Source organism: Haliotis rubra, unplaced genomic scaffold (genome assembly GCF_003918875.1).
Source record: "Haliotis rubra isolate DU_JTF1 unplaced genomic scaffold, ASM391887v1 Scf15, whole genome shotgun sequence".
NCBI classification, from domain to species: Eukaryota; Metazoa; Mollusca; class Gastropoda; order Lepetellida; family Haliotidae; genus Haliotis; species Haliotis rubra.
The window spans coordinates 1,760,653-1,782,836 of record NW_025765447.1 but is presented as its reverse complement, the minus strand read 5'-3'; the positions used below and the strand labels follow the sequence as shown (position 1 = coordinate 1,782,836).

Genomic DNA, 22,184 nt, shown 5'->3' with positions numbered 1-22,184 from the left:
TGATTATCAATACTTAATCACATTCATTGGAATTAAAAATCTTTCAAACAATGTAACCATTCATAACAAATCAAATATCTACACCAGTGTACATGTATCAAAGGTCTTAAACTACTTGCATCATGCATGAGTAGGATTTAAGATCAAGAATCTCTTGTTCCTGAATAATGGACACGCATATTCATGAAATCTAAATCATTGACATTTTTCTTCTACAATAACATCTCAAACCTGTGTCTTGTTCATGAATGCTCCACAATGTACACACATACATGAAATCTCAATCACAGCTTTTCACTTCTACATACACCTGATTATCATCTCAACACTGTCTGTGTCTGTTCGTTGCTGTCTGTGGGATCACTGATGTCGATGTTTCGCAGCACAGAGTCCTCCCCGAGTATGGAACACAGCTCCTTGAGACGTGACTGCATCTCAGGGATGCCGGCCAGCTGTGCCTCTAGCCTCTGCTTCTCCTCGTTGAGGGTGAGCCTGGTGTTGGTGTCCAGATGCTCTACATGCCAGCCTCCCTCCCCGTCAAACTGCAGCAGGTGGGTGTGGAACTTCCTGCAGGGGGAGACGCGAGGAATCAGAGACATCACCAAAAACATATCACCAGGATGATCTCAATTTATTCATGGCTCATACTAAACCTGACAAATTACAATTTAGGAATCTTAAGGGTTTGAAAGGCACTGAATCCTTAAGATGTTAGTTACTCAAAGGATGGTGGGGTAGCCTAGTGGTTAATGTGTTCGCTAGTGAAGCTGAACACCTGGGTACCAGGGGCCCATTTCTGGCACTTAGTTTTATGCCACTTTTAGCACTATTCCAGCAATATCACGACAGGAATAGCAGAAATTAGCTTCACACACTGTACCTATATGTGGAATCGAACCCGGGATAACCACTAGGCTACCCCACTGCACCACCTAAACAATCAATCACCTGAATGCTCAATATGAACTACGCTGATTCATTACATGCTTAAAATTGAAATTTTTTAATGTCCAGCTTAACTATGGTAACTGGACCAGACAATCCAGTGATCAACAGCATGAGCATCAACCTGCTCAATTGGGAACCGATGACATGTGTCAACCAACTCAGAGAGCCTGACCACCCAATCCCGTTAGTCGCCTCTTACGACAAGCATAGTCGCCTTTTATGGCAAGCATGGGTTGCTGAAGACCTATTCTACCCGGGATCTTTACGGGTGACATTAGTACTGTGATACATGATGACACCCCTAATGATGAGACTGTCCCATGTTAAAAATAAGTCCCCAAAGGTGCTTTTACAAAGACTTTATATGATATTCTTACTTGAATTCTATGTTATGAGTGTTCCATTTGTATATCCACACAAAAGCAGTGTATGGAATAAAGCCCTTCCAACCACCCGAGAAGGGCTAGATTTCTGACAGATGGTCTAAATTTACAGCTAGCTAGCCCGATGGTCTGGTAAAAACGTTTAGATAACATGTTCCATACATCTGAGTAATTTCCTTTGGATTGTCTGGTCTGGTTAAATCTATTTGGGGCTGATAACATTTTGAAGATACCAGCCCTGATGTCTGGTTGGGATTTTGGCTTATTTCATACACTGAAAATAATAAAATATTCAAGTCATATGCAGTGAATGCTAATGTCAGTCAAACTGAAAGATTCAAAATTAGGGCTTGACTGTCATATTCAAAGGTGTTTCAAGCCTGTGCAGAGCTTGAATATCACAATGAGATGAATAATGTTTCTTTTTCAATGATCCTCAACAATTTGTTAAGTTAGATAAAAAAAAAATTTAAAACTCAAATAATTGAAGCCATCTACACAATGGCTGCCATTTTGTACATATAATGATGATCAAATGCAAATCAAATGCATTTTTGGTTGGATCATGCACAAAAAAAACAAAAAAAACAAACAAACTCCTTAAGGACAGGTGATTGGCATTAGGCCACTAAGATGGTTCACATGGTTTGTGAAACTAAGAGTGTAGAATAAAATTAAATTTCAGGTTGAAAATCCTACCACAGTGATGGTCGATGAGTGATGGTAAGCAGGGTCGTCCCACCATCCTTGACAGCCTGGTACATCTTGCTCTCGACATCAATAGACACGGCGCTGGTACACTCGTCAAGAAGAGCAAACTGTGGCCTAAAATACAGACAAAGTACGAAGTAAATAGAGGCAATACACACAGTGTTTAACAGGCTTACTGTAGAACCATTCTGTTCTTTTTTTTAAGAGTGAGTGAGTTACAAATTTATAGTCACATTGGCAATATTTCAGCCATAAGAGTTAGTGAGTATGGTTTCACACTGCTTTTAGCAATATTCAAGCAATATCATGGTGGGGGACACCAGAAAATGGCTTCACACATTGAATCTATGTGGGGAATGAACCCGTGTCTTCAGCGTGATGACAAAACGCTTTAACCACTAGGCTACCATAAGACCATAAGACCTACAAGTGGAGGTATGTCATTGTGAAGCACACCACAAATATCCCAGCAATATCATGGTGAAGTACACCACAAATATCCCAGCAATATCATGGTGAAGTACACCACAAATATCCCAGCAATATCATGGTGAAGTACACCACAAATATCCCAGCAATATCATGGTGAAGTACACCACAAATATCCCAGCAATATCATGGTGAAGCACACCACAAATATCCCAGCAATATCATGGTGAAGCACACCACAAATATCCCAGCAATATCATGGTGAAGCACACCACAAATATCCCAGCAATATCATGGTGAAGTATCCCAGCACCACAAATATCCCAGCAATATCATGGTGAAGTACACCACAAATATCCCAGCAATATCATGGTGAAGTACACCACAAATATCCCAGCAATATCATGGTGAAGCACACACCACAAATATCCCAGCAATATCATGGTGAAGTACACCACAAATATCCCAGCAATATCATGGTGAAGTACACCACAAATATCCCAGCAATATCATGGTGAAGTACACCACAAATATCCCAACAATATCATGGTGAAGTACACCACAAATATCCCAGCAATATCATGGTGAAGTACACCACAAATATCCCAGCAATATCATGGTGAAGCACACTACAAATATCCCAGCAATATCATGGTGAAGTACACTACAAATATCCCAGCAATATCATGGTGAAGTACACTACAAATATCCCAGCAATATCATGGTGAAGTACACTACAAATATCCCAACAATATCATGAAGTATCCCACACATGGTGACAAATATCCCAGCAATATCATGGTGAAGCACACCACAAATATCCCAGCAATATCATGGTGAAGTACACCACAAATATCCCAGCAATATCATGGTGAAGTACACTACAAATATCCCAGCAATATCATGGTGAAGCACACCACAAATATCCCAGCAATATCATGGTGAAGTACAAATGGTGAATATCCCAACAATACAAGTACACCACAAATATCCCAGCAATATCATGGTGAAGTACACCACAAATATCCCAACAATATCATGGTGAAGTTACACCACAAATATCCCAGCAATATCATGGTGAAGTACACTACAAATATCCCAGCAATATCATGGTGAAGTACACCACAAATATCCCAGCAATATCATGGTGAAGTACACCACAAATATCCCAGTAATATCATGGTGAAGTACACCACAAATATCCCAGTAATATCATGGTGAAGTACACCACAAATATCCCAACAATATCGTGGTGACGCACACCATAATATCCCAGCAATATCATGGTGAAGTACACCACAAATATCCCAACAATATCGTGGTGACGCACACCACAAATATCCCAGCAATATCATGGTGAAGTACACCACAAATATCACAGCAATATCATGGTGAAGTACACCACAAATATCCCAGCAATATCATGGTGAAGTACACTACAAATATCCCAGCAATATCATGGTGAAGCACACCACAAATATCACAGCAATATCATGGTGAAGCACACCACAAATATCCCAGCAATATCATGGTGAAGCACACCACAAATATCCCAGCAATATCATGGTGAAGTACACCACAAATATCCCAACAATATCATGGTGAAGCACACCACAAATATCACAGCAATATCATGGTGAAGCACACCACAAATATCCCAGCAATATCATGGTGAAGTACACTACAAATATCCCAGCAATATCATGGTGAAGTACACTACAAATATCCCAGCAATATCATGGTGAAGTACACTACAAATATCCCAACAATATCGTGGTGACGCACACCACAATTGTTCCAGCAATATCATGGTGAGGGAAACACAAAATGGCCTTCACATATTTTAAAGATAGTTAAAACATGTCAGTTGAATGTCAAAGGAAAAGCTGTTGGCTTCATAGGTCCATGTTTTAACTACTAGGTTGGCCTATCACTCCAATATGTGTCAGTTGTACGTACCTGTGGTAGAAGATCCTAGCCATGCCCATCCTCTGCTTTTCTCCGCCTGACAACACGTCTTTCCAGTCACTCTCTACGTGCCAGCCTGAGATGACAGAATGATTTCATTGTATTTTATTTGTTGTTTAATGCAGAAGCATAGCTATCATGGTATGGCACAAAAGCAAGGATCATGATCGGGATTTGAAGAAATAACAAGAACATCCTGGCACCGCCAAGGGACACAACTCTGCACAACAAATTAAATAAACTTGGTCATGTTTGTTGTTCACACTCAGCAATGTTCCAGTTGTATGGCAGTGACCTGGACCAGAATATTCACTGACTGACACAAACATCAATATGTGCATTTGTGATATAATGAGTGAGTGAGTGAGTTTTAGTTTTATGCCATTTTTAGCAATATTCTAGTAATATCATGGCAGAGGACACCTGAAATATGAGCTTCACACATTGTACCCATGTTGGGTTTGGATACAATGACATGCAATCAACAGAGTGTGATCACTCCATGAATGATAAAGTTGAAATCATATTCAAACCTTGAATCTCCACCAAGTACTTCAAACTAAAAACAATTAACAGGACCATTGAAGTACCTGTCTGTCTTTGTTACATACTACATATGCTATGTGTTATTTGAATATTTATCTGAATTATAAATAGCTGACTAATGTCCTTTATTTGGTAAAGAATTTATTTTACCCTCAATTCAAATTATACAAAGCAAGAAAATATTTTACATGCACCTTAAGAACAACAGAAATAAAGTGATGATAAAATTTTGCTTATAATATAATTGTCTGGTGAGTCTGAAGATGACAAACCAAGTCAAAAGGTTTGATGAATAGTATTCCAGAAAATGCCACCAATTTGACACCATCACATATAAACCTTACATTACTAAGTTGAACTAAGATTCATCTATGACTAACTGTGCACTCACCTCCCTCCCTCTGCACAATATGTGCAAGATGCACAATATCGAGGATGCCATCAAGGTGAGCATCAGTGAAACCTTTCTTCATCATGTCCTCCTTGCTGTCTGGGTAGATCACCTGGTCTCCGCAGCGTCCCGATAGACATGTACGGCCTGTAACGGGCACATCAGTGATCATCAGGAATTCATGAGTTAGGTTTAATGCATATTTCACAGTATTTGACTCATATCACAGCAATCTTAGAACTACGTTTGTATGTTTGTTTTGTCTTTTTGTTTGTTATTTAATGCACACACTGCAATTTTCCTGCTAGTGTGTAGCAGTGAGTAAATAATCAAGTCTGGACCACACAATCCAGTGACTGGCATTTTGAATATTGATCTACGATTGGGATACAACGACATATGTCAACCAAGTCAGCGAGCCGGACCACCCGATCCCGTTGGTCACCTCTTATGCCATGCATGGGTTGCTGAAGACCAATTCTGACCAGGATCTTCATCATGTTCATGGGCTCTTAACAGTGTGATGATTGTAACTGCCATACACTGACATTTAAGATAAGATAGTCAAAGTGCTAAGATGGCTTTGTCCAAGTGGGCCCAGTTCAGGAAGTGATCAAAGAGATGGCCTCTTTGTTTAGCATCTGGTTCAACCAATGACAAACCAAGAATCATAATCAATGGGGCTGGATAGAAATATCAACAACATTGTCACTAAGGTGACATAATCAAATCAAACTTATAAAGTAATGAAAGTTTAAGTTAAATGTCAACGAAAACATGACCAGTCAACCTCTCTTGATGTCTTGCTCTTTAGGTGTTCAAACACACACATATTTTCAAGACTGACTATGACATGAATCTCATAGTGTATGAAATATGCAAAAATAGTACTAAAGAAATTGCTTTTTGAAAAACATTTAAGGGAAGTCTTGAAAGTCTCTGAAGAAGATCCAGTGAACTGTTTTTGAAATATCTTGCTGACAATTCAAGTTAACTTGCTGAAATCTTCAAAGTGTCTCTGTGACCTTGAAAATTAAGTGAAGGTCACCAAAATCGACTGGGCCCTGCACCTTCCCTAGATAAAGCTTGGTTTCAAATATGAAGAAAATCCAGAGAACGGTTCTTGAGATAGCTTAACATGCAGGTTTACATGCTGAAATCATCAAAGTGTTGCCATGACCTTGAACATTATGTGAAGGTCACCAAAATCGACTGGGTCCTGCGCCTTCCCTAGATAAAGCTTTGTATTGAATATGAAGAAAATCCATTGAACGGTTCTTGAGATAGCTTAACATGCAGGTGTACATGCTGAAATCTTCAAAGTGTCGCTTTTTGACCTTGAAAATTACCTGAAGGTCACCAAAATCAACTGGGCCCTGCGCCTTCCCTAGATAAAGCTTTGTTTTGAATATGAACAAAATCTAGAGAACGGTTCTTGAGATAGCTTAACATGCAGGTAAAATGTTAAAGTCCCCTTGTGACCTTGAAATTAAGGTCAAGGTCACCAAACCTGACTTGGGCCTTTCTTATACTCTGATGAACCTAGGTACCAATTATGAAAAGAATCTAGTGATTGGTTCTTAAGATATTCCAATTCGTACGTATGTACGGACGGACGGAGCCTAATACTATATCCCCCGCTTCGCGCTGAACGCGCGGCAGGGGATAATAATTGGAAATATCGATGGGAATTAATATTAATGATGCGAGTGAGTGGGTGTGTGAGTGTCTGAGTGAGGGAGTTTATGATTGAGCATACGACGAATGAGAGGATGAGTGAGTGAGTACCTCTGCTGCTACATTACAAGAAGCAATACAATGGACTGTCCTAACAAGTCCACATAAGTATAAATCAGCAAATCACTGCACACCAAAACTCATTTCACATTTTAAGTGTTTATTATGCAAAACCTATTTTCGACTAGATGCTCTTACCTCTGTGGAATGTAGAACATGGCTGAGGGTGGGGGTTTGTGTAGCTTGCCCTTGTACACCGGCCACAAGCCACTCAAGATACGGAACAGGGACGACTTGCCGCAACCATTTGGGCCAGTGATCAACATGTGCATGCCAGGATTCATCTGAAGAAGTGAGTGAGTGAGTTAATTTTACGCTGCTTTAAGCACCAGAAATGGGCTTCACACATTGTACCGATGCGGGGAATCGAACCCGGATCTTCAGCGTGACGAGCCAACGCTTTAACCACTAGGCTACCCCACTTCACCTCATCTGAAGGAATTAATGAGTCAGTAAGTGAATGTTGTTTGATGCCACGGTAAACAATATTCTTGTTATATTTCACAGAGTTTAATTAATTGGATCTGGCCAGGCAACCAGTGATTGATGCAGTTGGGAAGACACTATCGTACATGGTAGTGAGTGAGTGAGTTTAGTTTGACGCCGCTTTTATCAATATTCCAGCAATATCATGGCAGGGGACACCAGAAATGGGCTTTACAAATTGTGCCCATGTGGGGAATGGAACCCGGGTTTGGTGTGACAAGCGAACGCCTTAACAAATAGGCTACCCACAGCCCCCATGTACATCGTAAACACCCATGCCTCTTTGGATGCAGAAAATATAGCTGTCATGCACATGTCGTTGCATCATTCAAGTCATAGATAGGCCTGTAATGATACACTCTGTTTGTGACAGATACATTCTTGACATTCTTGCGATGCCATACACCAAAAGACATCAAACTTGTCATGCTTGGAGACAACAGAATCAATCTAAGTTCCTAAACATTTTAACATGTCTGGTGATTCTTGAAATAAGACAAGGACAATAACATTAACACAGCCTTAAGCATATTAAATGTTTTCTTGAAAGACTTAAACACACTCTAATGTTTCCTATATTAATTCTGAAATGGAAAGACTATTTGTGCCATGGAAAGTTAGCTGTTTGTTGATGAGATTTGCTTACCGTGAGAGATAGGCTCGACACGATGACGTCACCATTGGGCGTGACAATTGGCAGGTTTTCAATCTCAATGGTTGAATCTGTGTCCATAACATCACCTACAAATTCAATAAATCCATCATTTCAGTACACTATAACTGAATGAGATTATGCCAGATTAATGCTAGTCTTGCTTGACATCTGCAGCTGATTATGCAAATTATGCACATATACATACCAGGTGAAATGGTTGGTTGGTTTGTTGGTAAACGCCACAATCAGCAATATTCCAGCTATATGGCACCGGTCTGTTAATAATCGAGTCTGGACCAGACAATCCGGTAATCAACAGCATGAGCATCTATCTACGCAATTGGAGTGAGTGAGTGAGTTTAGTTTGACGCTGAACTCCAGCTATATGGCGGCCGTCTGTAAATAATTGAGTCTGGACCAGACAATCCGGTGATCAACAGCATGAGCATCAATCTGTGCAATTGGGAACTGATGAGATGTGTCAACCAAGTCAGCGAGCCTGAACCCCGACCCCATTAGTTGCCTCTTATGACAAGCATGGGTTGCTGAAGACCAATTTTAACCCGAATCTTCACAGGTTGTGGTGAAATGGGGTTTAATGTTATGGTCTAGCAATGTGTGTGGCTGGTTGTACTTGTGCACATTAATACTGGTTTTATAGTTCAACATGGATACCCCACAGCAGAATTACTTTATCGCCAGGCATGGTAACAACAAGTACCACCACTTAACGTCTTTTGGAATGGTGCGGATAAAACCACTGAAATTCCACTCTCTATCATCTAGACCTCTGTAGAGCTCTAGACAACTGTATTTTTCTCATGTCTCTTTGCATACTGTCCATGAACATCAATAAAACCATAAATAATAGCACCACCATACAACATCCCTGCTTTGGGCAGGCTGAAAGAAAGGTGGGGGCCAGGGCTCCTCATGAGGCAATCTTGACTAAGGTTAACCTTAACTCCCATCCTTTAATATTGCATTAAGGTTACCTTAGTGACTTACAATCACCTTAGTGCTTTGTGAAAGGAGGCCCTGATCAGGAATAAACGTTTACCTATGAAAGGAGGAACCAAAGGTTTGGGAAGGAACAATAAGTGAATAACACTGGGGTCTGTAAGGTGAGTGAGTGAGTTTAGTTTTATACTGCTTTTAGCAATATTTTCCAGCATTATCACGGCAGGGGACACCAGAAATGAGCTTCACACATTGTACCCATGTGGAGAACCCAACCTGGGTTATACTATTTTAATGAGATAATATTATTCTCAAACCAGTATTTTCTGAAACAAATCATATTCCTAAAATAAAAGCAATTGTAGCTCCAGTAATTACATCTGAATAGCTAGTGATCCCACCTCTCAGTTCCAAGGGTCCTGTGATTCGGTCATGTTTCTGTGACTTTGGTTTGGTGACCATCTTCCGCTCATACTGGCCACTATTCACTTCCTCAAACACCTGGAACATCTCCGACACCCTGTCTGTGTAGCCGGCCAGCTCGGTGATCTGACGAATGCAAAAGTGAGTGAGTGATTTGGTTTTAGTTTTGAGTTTTAGCAATTTTCGAGCAATATCAAGGCAGGGGACACCAGAAATGGGCTTCACACATTTTGCCCATGTGGGGAATCGAACCTGGGTCTTTGGCGTGATGAGCGAATGCTTAAACCACTAGGCTACCCCACCGCCCCGAGGAATGTAATAACATTCAGTGGTATATTCTAACTGTGCCCAGATTGTGATCCTACCTTCCTGTACATGTCACTCAGCATTATTTTCAGCAAAAACCAATAGTCAGTATGGTGAGAATGAAGGTTAAAATTAAACACAAAAGCTAACCTAGTCCATGTAAAAATAAAATATAATGTTAAAACAATGGGGAAATTAGTAAATTTATACTTGACCGCAGGAATTTGTACTGGCCTTACACTAGTGACCTTGTGTAAAGTACTAGCCCTGCAATTGGCATACAGCATTCTGACGTACCTCTTTGTATGATGAAATCATTCTCTCCACAGCATCTGCGGTGTTGATGAGCAGGTTACGGGCAGTGGTGAAGGATCGTGTCCTCTCACTAACACCTCCATCGGGATCGTCATCTACTTGTGTGCCTAACAACAAAAGGAACAATACATTACAATACTCTCACCTATTTGTCCGAATGATGCAACAATAAAGTCACAAGGCTCTGTAACTTAACTGAATTATGAATGAGTGAGTGAGTTGTGTTTAAGACTGCTGTGAACAGCATTCCAGTTACATCAATCCACGTTAGTTTTATGGGTGAGGAAAGCCTGAAGTTATGCAGGTCTTAGACAATTACCACTTTCGCGAAAACCATAAGCATGCTGCGTTCGAAATAATCGCCGTCCCGGAGGCCCAGCGCCGGTTGTTTGTATCGGGACGGCAATTTGAAATATTTGCAGGCCCCAGTGTCCTTCAGTAAATTATCTGTAATTTTTGTTTCAACTATAATCTTTCCCATGTTTTTCTTTATTAACGTTTGGGAATCATCCATGATCTATCATGTTACGATAACTTACAGTTCCACTTCCTGGTATTTCAGAGCTTTGCGCATACTAATGTCAACACCAGTCCTTAACAAATAAAGACGCCATAGGCTTTGCTAATTGATTTTGTAGAAACAGTGTGAAACTGTGTACAGTGTAGTCTTTTTTGTTTTTATTGGTTGACTTTAACAAAATGGGCCTGCAGATTTTAAAGCCTGCAGGCCACAGCAGGCCCTGATGGTCAACTGGCAAATTAAAGCATTGCAAACACTGTGAGCATGAGTATGATGCAGACAAACCTAGAAACATCATGAGGATGAACCGGGATTTGAACCCACAATCAAGACACACCAACTGTACAACATTGACTGTTGACAGGGCCACCCATGCACATTAGGCCTTGCAGTTTTAGATATCAAAAGTGAAGAAAAACTAGGAAAATGAGGGCACAACATTATGGTCAGATGTCATCTGATAGTCTGAGGTTGTATTTGATGATGACTCACCAAAAAGCATATGTATATTATATAAATTTTTCCGTACACCACATACCTTATGCATATCACATTGAATAATGATGCAGCCACAAACTATTGTATTTCTTTCAAAATGGCCACCGTAGAATTGACCGTCAAATTGTCAAGACACAACCTCACTTGATTTTCAGTTGGTGTGTAATGTCTTGAAACTTCTTGAAAGTTTTCTACACTGTCATGATCAGCATAACATTTAATCATCATCATTCACCAATCACAATTATATCGTTTTAAACTAGTTTTATGTTCTAAAAGATTTCCATCTTACCATCAGCACGAATCCCTGTTGCGGTGATGATAGGAACTGCGACCATGACAAGCCCACTTGCGCTCCACACATACTTCATGAGAAACTGCTCCAGCATGACGTACCAAAGCCTCTTGTAGTAGATGGTGTCCATCTGGCTAGCCAGAGACATATAGCTCTTTTCTAAGTGCTTCTTTTCAATCTGTAACCATGGTAAGATGGAAAATGACACAGAGTGAAAAAACTTGGTTAATACAAAAAAACAAACTATGATGACAGTTCTGCAATTATTGTTTCCAATAGTGCCAGAAGCATTCAAATGTTATTGTAGGTTTAAAATTCCTTGAGCTTTTAGTTTCAATTGACATGTCTAAAATATGTTTCCGGTGACTGAAGGCACCCTAAAAGTCACAATATTTAATAAACAATGGCTCAATAATGTTGATCATACACAACGCCTGAAATGAAAGTTACAAATACGTGTGAACATGTGTCATGCACAGTATGATTCACAAAGTCAACTTAGGTATGCAGAAAACGAAAATGGGTACGATCACCTAGTTTCTATCAAGAATAAGAATCGTTCCTCTAGTTGGCACATTTGAATTGTGTTAATTTCACCGTGTGTCCAAAGGGCAAATCCATATGAGTGTTCCGTGGCACACTTTTCAAAAAATACATTTCTATCCCTATCAATTAGTCTACCATGTCTGCCATTTTGTCCATTCATTACTATGCAATTCATTGCTATTCATGTATGTATTTCCTGTACCTAATAACATATATGTTCCCATTGTCAAGAATACAAATAAAGTTCAGCAACGTTAATAAATCTAATCAAACCAATATGGCTGCTGTGGTAGTCATATTTGATGAAGGATCACTCCGAACAGTTTTAAATGAATAATTTGTTCCAGAAAGAAGTAAAGCCACCTTAATTAGCATCAACAGTCCTACATTTTTACACAATGTATTGGTTGGCATGCTGGATGTAGCTACAAAGGTTAAATAATTTGGCTCTTTCAAAAAAATACATACTGCATGAGATTCTTGAGAGGCATTTAGAAGTTGGTGAATATATAAGACGAGCATATAGATGGCAACTCCTTGTTTATTGTATAACACTACATTTCTGGGCTACTTCATGCCCATTCTTCAGGTGATTGCCCCTTCTGTCACCTGAAGAAGGGACAAGAAGTAGCCCAGAAATGTAGTGTTATACAATAAACAAGAAGTTGCCATCCATATACTCGTCTTATATACATACTGCATGTTTTGAAGCACTGGCAGAAGAGGGGCGGTGGGGTAGCCTAGTGGTTAAAGCGTTCGCTCATCAGGCCGAAGACCTGGGTTCGATTCCCCACATGGGTACAATGTGTGAAGCCCATTTCTGGTGTCCCCAGCCGTGATATTGCTGGAATATTGCTAAAAAGCGGCGTAAAACTATACTCACTCACTGGCAGAAGAAGTATCCTGTGAAAATGATGAAAAATTTGGTTCACCAAGAACATTATAAGTTTTAGTACCTTAGCATCTGTATTAACCCTTCATATTCATGATAGCTGCAGTGTTTCCTTTGAGGTTTGTCGGTACATTATATCCTGAAATCCATTTGGACAACTATTTGTCACAGTAATCAGAGAGTATCATACACCACAATCAATGTTTTCATTAATTGCAGTTTCTGTAATGAATTCCTTATAAACTTCAACATGGCTGCCACAGAGGCCATTTTATTGACTTTTTTACACTAAAAACAAAATAGAACCATTATCATTTCTGCAAACACTCAGTCACTGCAGAGAAAAAGTTGAAAACATATAATGATGATGATGATTACATCCTCATTATCTAACGAACTGATTAATTGCTGACAATGCATATGGGGCAGTGATAGACTCTTGTATCAGTTATATAATCAAAGGGGCATTTTATATGCGGGATAACACTTTTTCAATAAATTACAGAGTCTAGTACTTTTGTGGGGTTGAGTCCCATCTGGGATTTGAACCCATACTTTCAGAGTCGGGCACCTAATTGCCAGCACACGAAGTCTGTCGTCTAACCCACTCAGTCATCGCAGCTTCCACAAAAAAGCATTATGCATTCATTTTATATGGTTAATACAAAAAAAATCAGTAGCCCCTCATGATTTGACTAGGTTTACTTCTTACCATGCTTATGATATTTAAAGCTTTGGATTTTCTAATCATAAATACTGCTTTCAAACAAGTATATCATTTTCAATTCACACATAAGAAGTTTCCAGTAATCAGGCTAACCATTCATTAAACATGTTAAATAGATAGCAAGGCCAAATGGCTTTATCATGTTTATGCATTCCATGGAGAAGCATGTAACATGTCTCAACAAGCTCAATTATGTTCAAATTATAATGAATTCCATGTAAATTAACATGATACCATATGTTCATTTCTGTTTGAACATTGACCATTTCAATCTGTGGCCAGACTTAACCTCCCTGGTCTAGTAATTAACACATGCACACACGTGTGCACACACACCTTTTAACTTTCCATGTTCAGTGAAATATGAAAACATCTCAGATGTTTTGTCTCACTTTTATATATTGAAGGCTTTTCTGGAATTTCTTTACACAAATTCACCACTGTATAACTATAAAACATAACCTCAGAATATAAGACACCCATGAAGATCTGGGTTAGAATTGGTCATCATCAACCCATGCTTGTTGTAAGAGGCGACTAACAGTACGGGGTGGTCAGGCTTGCTGACTATGGTTGACACATGTCATTGTGTCCCAAATGTGTAGATTGATGCTTATGATGTTAATCACCAGATTGTCTTGTCCATATTCAATTATTTACAGATCACTACTATATAGTATAGGGGGGAATATTGCTGAATGCAGCATTAAATAACAAGCAAAAAAAATAAAAAATAGAAAAAGAGTGCATGTATATCGTGGTATTGTGGTAGTATACACTGATAGAATTTATAGTGCTAGCCCACTGAGATACCATGCCGCAGTGAAGCATGAATACCCCACTCAGACACATTATATTGACTCCGTGCCGACCAGTCCTTGTTGTACCCATTAATGCCGAGCACCAGGCAGGGACCAACAAGTACCATATTTTAACGTCTTTTGGTCTGACGTGGTCGGGGGATAGAACCCGCGACCTTCCGCTCTCCAGGCGGACGCTCTAACCACTATACCACGGAGGCGTTCTACACTGATAGGACAATGTAGTATTAGTAATAATGATTGAGTGGTGTTTAGAATGAACACCTGCATTTGTCATTATACTAAAATGCAGGATTGTTTACACTTTCATGTGTATGATTAACACCACGTCATTGGAACAGCTCCAGTGACAATAAAGAGAATGGAAACATTCTGACATTATGCCAATATCTATGAAACATATCTTGAAAACATGCACTGATCATGCTGATACTAAATCATATTTGTAATATATATCCCTGATCAGTACGCACCTGGATATTTATGTAGCAATAATATAGCTTTTATAAATCATGATATATGGTATTGTTAAAATATTCTATGTCCTCTAATTTCTTTACAATATTTCATCCACTACAGACTGATTTACAAATCATTCAACATGTCAAAATTACAAGTAAACATGGTAAAAGAAATCACATTCCATAATGTTGACAGGAAATTATTCTTTCACACATTTCAAATGTTTTTTGCTTGAACAGTTGTACATTTTCTAGAGGAAATTAACCTGAAACATTAATCCTGAAAAAATATGAAAAACTTGTAGCCAAAATCTATTTGCAGCTACTTAAAATATTCTTAAAATTTTAAGGCTCCTAAGTATCCAATATCCAGCACATATATAAAATCCTCATTACATTTCATGGACCCAAATCATGAAAATGTCTGATGAGATGAAGTTGACAAACTTGTACTTCAACAGACCCGTGAAGGTCTGGGTTAGAATGAGCCTTCAGTAACCCATGCTTGTTGTAAGAGGTGACTAACGGGATCGGGTGGTCAGGCTCGCTGACTTGGTTGACACATGTCATTGGTTTCCAATTGCGCAGATCGATGCTCGTGCTGTTGATCACTGGATTGTCTGGCGCAGACTCGATTATTTACAGACCACCGCCATATAGCTCGAATATTTCAGAGTGCGGCTTGAGCCACCTTGTATTTACCGTAGTCATTATGGTTATAGTCCTGGATGAGGTCAGGTGAAATTGGGTTTAACGTCGTGCTTGAGCATATTTCGCTCATATGACGACGTGCATGCGTGTGTATGTGTATGTTCGGTTGCTTGTACTAGCCCAGACTGAAGCTGGTCTATAGTGCTAGCCCACTGGGATACCATGCCGCAGTGAAGCATGAATACCCCACTCAGACACATTATACTGACTCCGAACCTACCAGTCCTTGTTGTACCCATTAATAACGAGCGCCAGGCAGGGACCAACGTTACAAGTACCATATTTTAACGTCTTTTGTATGACGCGGTCGGGGACCGAACCAGCGACCTTCCGCTCTCCGGGCGGACGCTCTAACCACTACACCACGGAGGCGGTCTGGAATGAATCCTGGGGTTAGTGTAGGTTTACTAGTGCTGGTTATCTCTCACAAAAAATATGAGCTCAGTAACCCATCAATAATTGATTGTAATTGTAAACAAATTGACGAATCCATGAATGAGTTAAGAATACGAATCGATTACGTTTCAGTTATGATGCCTAAGAATGCACTACCATTCTGTTATGAATTAACACTAATAACAGTTCAAAACTTTTGCCACAAATTCCCGATTGCTCAAGAATTGCAAGAACTGACTATGACTATATGTGAATTAGTTAAGAACTTCACGAAATGATTACGATTCAATTACAAATCCTCAAATTTGTCAATTCGTGGCGATTTATGGGATTCGTGGTCTGTGTGGAATAGGGGCATTACACAGCATGTCTCAGATTTTTCAAAATAAAGAAAAATATGCAAACAATGCTGAACAGATGTTCCTGTTTTCCACAGTCATAATACTGTACCAAGACAAATGGTATTGTACTTTAAAAGCAAGCATCATGAACATGCTAATCCGGGACTTGAAGCAATATCAATATTATCATGACAAGAAAGGTCTGGCACAGCTAAGGGACACATCTTGGCACAACAAAATAAATACTGTAGGAATAAAACGTCTTCCAATACCACACGCAGTATAACTGAATCTAAATGATAGACTGGACCAGATAAACAACTGCTTGATATCAATTTACAGGGTAGGTTGACATGTGTTTATCAAAGTCATCAAACTGAACATTTGACCCTCTTAGATACCTCTTAGCACCATCATAGGCTGCTTGGAGACATAGCCCTACCCAGAATGCCAAAGAGATTACTTCTGCTAAACATTAGGGCTGCAACGAATACACTATGTAGCGAATATGATACGTATCATGAATAATGGGTAACGAATATGAATAATTATTTAAGAATACAAAAAAATATTGTAGTTAAGTGATTGATGTACAATATGGAACGCCCATGTTGACAGTCTTGTTTTGTCACAGTGATCTCATGACACTCAAATTTCATATGTAATAGTTATAGTCGACAGTACCATGTGCGGCCTTGGCAAACTAACATGACTTGCGCTACTGCAATGCTAGTACATATTCAATCCTTTCATATCTCACTTTCCAAACGTGCACAAGGGTTCAAGTAAAACATGCTCCCTTAAAAAAATCGTAAATATTCGGTTCTGGTGACCACGAATAACGATATTGATTTCATGAAGGGCTACGGTTCGATTCACCGAATATGCGAGTGAATCGTTACAGCCTTACTAAACATAGTAGATTATTTGTAATGTAGTTATCAAACACCATTTTGAACATGGAGTCACACATGTTTAAGCAATGTAGCAATCATGAGCGATTATTACCTCATTTTTTTTAAACAAAAACCATCCAGCAAAACAAAGTTCCAAATTCCAAGCATCCATGGATGTCATTGTGCAGCTGTAGATAACAATCCCTTAGCAAAAGCATACGTGAAAGAGGCCTGATTCTAATAAACACTCAGATGACTCCATGAACATGCACAATTACAATGGACCATATACCATGTGTATACTTATATAACATTCAGAATACAGTAATCATGATTATAAGCATGATGGTTCAAATGTTAAGGGACCGTTCATAATTTAAGGCTGGGTGGTGTGTGTGTGTGTGTGTGTTGGGGTGATGATGACTTTACAGGTGGGGTCACCAATTTTGTTCTGGGGAGGTGGGGGTCTTCAATTTTGTACACACGTACTGGGGTGGGTGGGTGGGACTCATCAATTTTGTACATTTAAATATTAAAAAATTATGCTTATGAAAGGGGGTGGGGTGGTAATTGATTTTGTACATGACATGCAGGTGGGTCACATACTTTGTGCATACATTGGGGGTGGGGTTGGGGGTGTCATTGTGTCATAAAAATCATCCACCCCCAAAAAGCCAAAACTTATGAACGGTCCCTAATGTAGCAATGTTTTACCTGATGTCCGGCATAGAATGCAATTTCTTCTGCATTTGTTATAATTCTTGAGTGAACATAGCGAAGGTATCCTTTGCGTTTTGCTTCCTCAGCAACTAGTTTTCCAAACTTAGGCGACATTGCCCTCAGGATTTTTGCAGTGACAACAATTGCAGTTGTTCCTACAATGACTGGTATTCTGGAACTAGCTCCTCGGCTGCTTGCAAGTTTGGAGAGGGTCAAAGACATTAAACATACATCCAAAAAGGGTTTTGTCAAATGCGAGTACAAATGAGCCAGTGAGGTGGTAAATGATGTAATATCTTCTGTTAGACACTGATCTGCATTTGACAGACGACTGTCCAGGTTACTCACTCGGTAGTAGGTCTGATTGTTAAAATACAATCCATATGCATGGTTCACCAATTGTGATCTAAACGACAGTGCAAGCTTGCTCTCCAAATACCGAATCAAACTGTTCACAAAAGTAGCAGGGACAGCAATCAAAAGCCATTTGCTTAGTTGAAGGATGAATTTCATGACATCTCTCTGTACAATTGTCTTGACGAGGCTTCCATCCAAAGACGCTACGTATATGGACAAAAACGTCCTGGTGATCAAACTGATGCTGTGTAATATCAACAAGGCAGACTCCTTGCTCCATAACTTTGGAATGATAATTTTTAAGAGATATTTAAGCTGCTTGAAAAATCTTCTATCAACCGCTATTCTTTTCTTGGCTGGTTTATTGTTTTGGTCTGAGACGCCATTCAATCGCACAATTTCTGAACAATCATGGGATTTGCCCTTGATGCCTGTAGCTTTGGCTAGAAGAGGATAATATCGCTTAGCTCCGTAAGCAGCAATTACACACAAAATTGCTCCAGTAGCAAGCTTCTGTTTTGTTATCTTTGCCTTCACGGCTGCATCCCATAATTTAGACATACCACTCATCGAACCACCAGTCTCGTGGCAAATGAACTACCGTTTCAGTAGTTGCAGACGTATATTAATGCGTGACAGCCGGCCATCTTTAATCGCACGTGAATTTTCACGACAAAGCGAGACTTTGTACCAATACATATCGTGTTAGCCTAACGACTGCTATTATTCAGGTAGACTGCAAATAAAAAACAAATATCTAAAATATTACAATTTTGCTCAACACGTGTTTATACGAAATGTGAATAACTAAAAAGGAAATTGCTTATTTAACAATTATACATTTTACAATATATTATTACTCTTTAACATTTTACTTGATCTAGCTGAAAAGCTGGTTTTCCATCTCTAATTGTTTTGGAAAACACTGAGCGCTAAAGCGTCGTCTGCTAGGGATCAGCCGAAGTTCATTGATCCTCAGTTCATTAGATTGTATGACTATCAAATTAAAAAGTTGACAGTCAGCACCAAATCGGTGTTGTGATTTTCTTCAGTAATGAATTGGGTTGGAGGGGCAAGGAAAAGGGTGAAATTGCAAGGAGAAAAAAGACTCCAGAAGGTTTTGATAAGTCCACAACAGCTATTTTTTTCTGTTGATGTTGAGAGGATGTTTATACGTTAATACTTATATTGTATGGTGTTGGATGACGAATTGAAATTTTCGAACTTCAACGTTTATTTGATTCGACAAGATTTGCCTATGGTTCAGGGTGATTATTTTGTAGCCCTATTGCGTATGCAAGTTTGTAATCATGATAATTGGCATGGACATAATATTATATTGTTGAACTAAACGGAAGCATGACAGTAGTTATTAGATGTGTAAGTCTGTGCAAGGAAGAAAAATGTAATAATCTTTCCATCTTGAATCCACAAATTGGCCAGACATTCACTTGTTGGATCATGGCATGATCAAATGTTAGTGGATAATTTATTACTTTCCGAGAGTGAAGACGAATCTTGATTTTGTACGTGAATCTAAACACTATCTTACTCCTGTTCCATTCAGGAATATACGTTCCCTATGCTCATTCAATTCATTGGCAGTCATAGCCAATAGCCGCCATACAGCTGGAATATTGCTTATAAATCTAAACTCACTCTCTCATAACCAATATTATTCAAATTGTCATAAACCCACTGTTTAGTAACATCTATTTTATGATACATATTGATCCAGCAGTTAACATTTACTGTAACAGCAGAGAGAAAACTTATCTATGATATAACATTAATTACTGTTTTGACCTTATTTGGAAACACTCAGATCAGATCTCGATCTTTAATTTGGATTGTCTATTTCTCCCCACAATACATATAAATTGGTCAAGTGGTATATATATGTAGTACAGTTCTGCCTACCTTACTGTATACAGCAGATAATGATTAATGTCATTATTGTTTTCCATTTAAATCATGCATTTGTTGAGACCTTAATCACTTAATCTATTGTTGATTTAAGGAATTCTTTGAAAGGAAAAGACTTCAACCAAAACCACGGAATCAGTTTCGAGGATCATCTGCTGTGAAGAATGGTGCAGTTAGTCGTGATCTCCTGGCTCTGCAAACAGTTAGCAGGATACAATATTCAGATCAAGGTCATAGTGAGTGAGTGAGTGAGTGAGTGAGTTTGGTTTTACAACTCTTTTAGCAATATTCCAGCAATATCACAGCAGGGGACACCAGAAATGGGCTTTACACATTTGTACCCATGTGGGGAATCGAAACCTTGGTCTTCGGCGTGACGAGAGGTTGCTTTAACCACTAGACTGCCCACCGCCTCCAAGGTCATATGTCATTTAGTATCAGTATCAATAACAGTTCTGTACTGCTGCCAGTTTAATATGTGAATAAATGCTTATTTATGTTACAGTTCTTATGAAATGTTTGGTGAAGGTATCTGCATTAATTTAACATCATAAATCATAAACATTTAAAGCCAGGAAACTTAGAATATATTAGATTCAAGCTGAGAATGTTGATACAGAGTGATGGTGATAACTGTAACACCTAATTGTTTTGTCAAAATCCTGCTGTTACAAGGTATGACACAGCAAGGATTCACTGGTATGACAATTGTGAAAATCTGGAAGATTAACCAATGGTGTCAAAGACTATCTGCTCCTGTAGTGAAATTGTTCCTTTGTTCTAATTTGCTCCAGGAGAATTTTCCCATGGAACTCTTTTTAGATCCATGAAACATTAACATGGGCAATATTTATTCCAGATGGAAATAATTCCATGTGGAACTGGTCATTTGGACTCCCCCAAACGAATCTAATCAATAAGAAACAATAAACATGAAAATGTACAATGGAAGTATTTCAGGAGTTTGGAGATTAATGTTGTGGAAATTCTAATGAAGTTGAATGTCTACTTTTATTCTTTTGAATGTTCATTTTGTTGCAGATCTTTCTAAACCTGTGAGAAAATTAGATTTAGATAAGTTCAAGTCAACTGTCTGTGGTCGAAAACACAATGAAGTTGAACTTCCACCATCTCCAAATGAAATACCATCAATGATTAGCCTGTTTGAACAAGGATGTTCATCAAACACAACTGGAACCTACAAAAGGTCAAACTCTGCTTCATTTGTTTAGGCCAGATCAGTTTGTTTTCATGTTCCACAGAAACTATACCTTTAATTAGTAACCATTAAATATGCTAATACAGTGTTTGATTATTAGCATGCTCTTTTTAGTTCACCAGACTTTATGTCATTGCAAGTCTGTCATTGTCGTTCATCATAAATCTTATATTTTTTTTCTGCTCCTAAATGATTTGATGAAATTATGATCGTTTGAAATTATGTCATTACTTAGTTCATTTGTGTTAACAAAGTGTGATCCATTAATTTAGTTGACTTGGACCTTCACTAGAGTCTGAATAAGTATCTAAAGTTAAAGACTTTGAAATGTTAATAATTACCTATCTGAACAATTATGGTTAAATGTAAGTGCTCAGAAAATTTCTCCATAGATATGCATGTTTGCTTTCACAGATTACCATCTTCCTCTTCCAAAGCAAGTTCCTTCTGTCCAAGGATCACATCAGGTTCAGAAGTTGACAGCAGTTCCTCTTCTTCTGGGCGATCTCATCTCTCATCTGTCAGATGGCAAGGAAATGA

At 38.9% G+C, this 22,184-nt stretch overlaps 2 protein-coding genes across 2 annotated transcripts; one reads left to right on the top strand and one right to left on the bottom strand.

Moving 5' to 3' along the window:
- Positions 1 to 297: 297 nt before the first annotated feature.
- LOC124270158 (ATP-binding cassette sub-family D member 2-like) lies at positions 298 to 19,143 on the bottom strand. Its single transcript, XM_046705190.1, is given in 11 exon segments — positions 298 to 567; positions 2,031 to 2,156; positions 4,431 to 4,515; positions 5,377 to 5,494; positions 5,496 to 5,523; positions 7,312 to 7,457; positions 8,306 to 8,400; positions 9,676 to 9,823; positions 10,301 to 10,425; positions 11,629 to 11,809; positions 18,137 to 19,143. Coding segments are annotated over 11 exon segments (2,235 nt in total). The 5' UTR covers positions 19,070 to 19,143; the 3' UTR covers positions 298 to 317.
- A 308-nt stretch (positions 19,144 to 19,451) lies between these two features.
- On the top strand, positions 19,452 to 22,184 carry LOC124270108 (uncharacterized protein C12orf40-like). The gene is made up of 5 exons (XM_046705127.1): positions 19,452 to 19,616; positions 20,520 to 20,661; positions 21,467 to 21,632; positions 22,059 to 22,145; positions 22,178 to 22,184. The coding sequence occupies exons 1-5, from the start codon at positions 19,554 to 19,556 to the stop codon at positions 22,182 to 22,184; spliced, it is 465 nt and encodes a 154-aa protein (XP_046561083.1). The 5' UTR covers positions 19,452 to 19,553.

What these genes read in the sequence shown, in the direction of transcription:
- LOC124270108 (XM_046705127.1), top strand. Translation starts at nt 19,554, where the DNA reads ATGAATTGGGTTGGAGGGGCAAGGAAAAGGGTGAAATTGCAAGGAGAA. An exon ending in ATATTCAGATCAAGGTCATA is followed by an intron (nt 20,662 to 21,466) that starts GTGAGTGAGTGA and finishes ATTTTGTTGCAG; the next exon opens with ATCTTTCTAAACCTGTGAGA. An exon ending in ACAACTGGAACCTACAAAAG is followed by an intron (nt 21,633 to 22,058) that starts GTCAAACTCTGC and finishes TTGCTTTCACAG; the next exon opens with ATTACCATCTTCCTCTTCCA.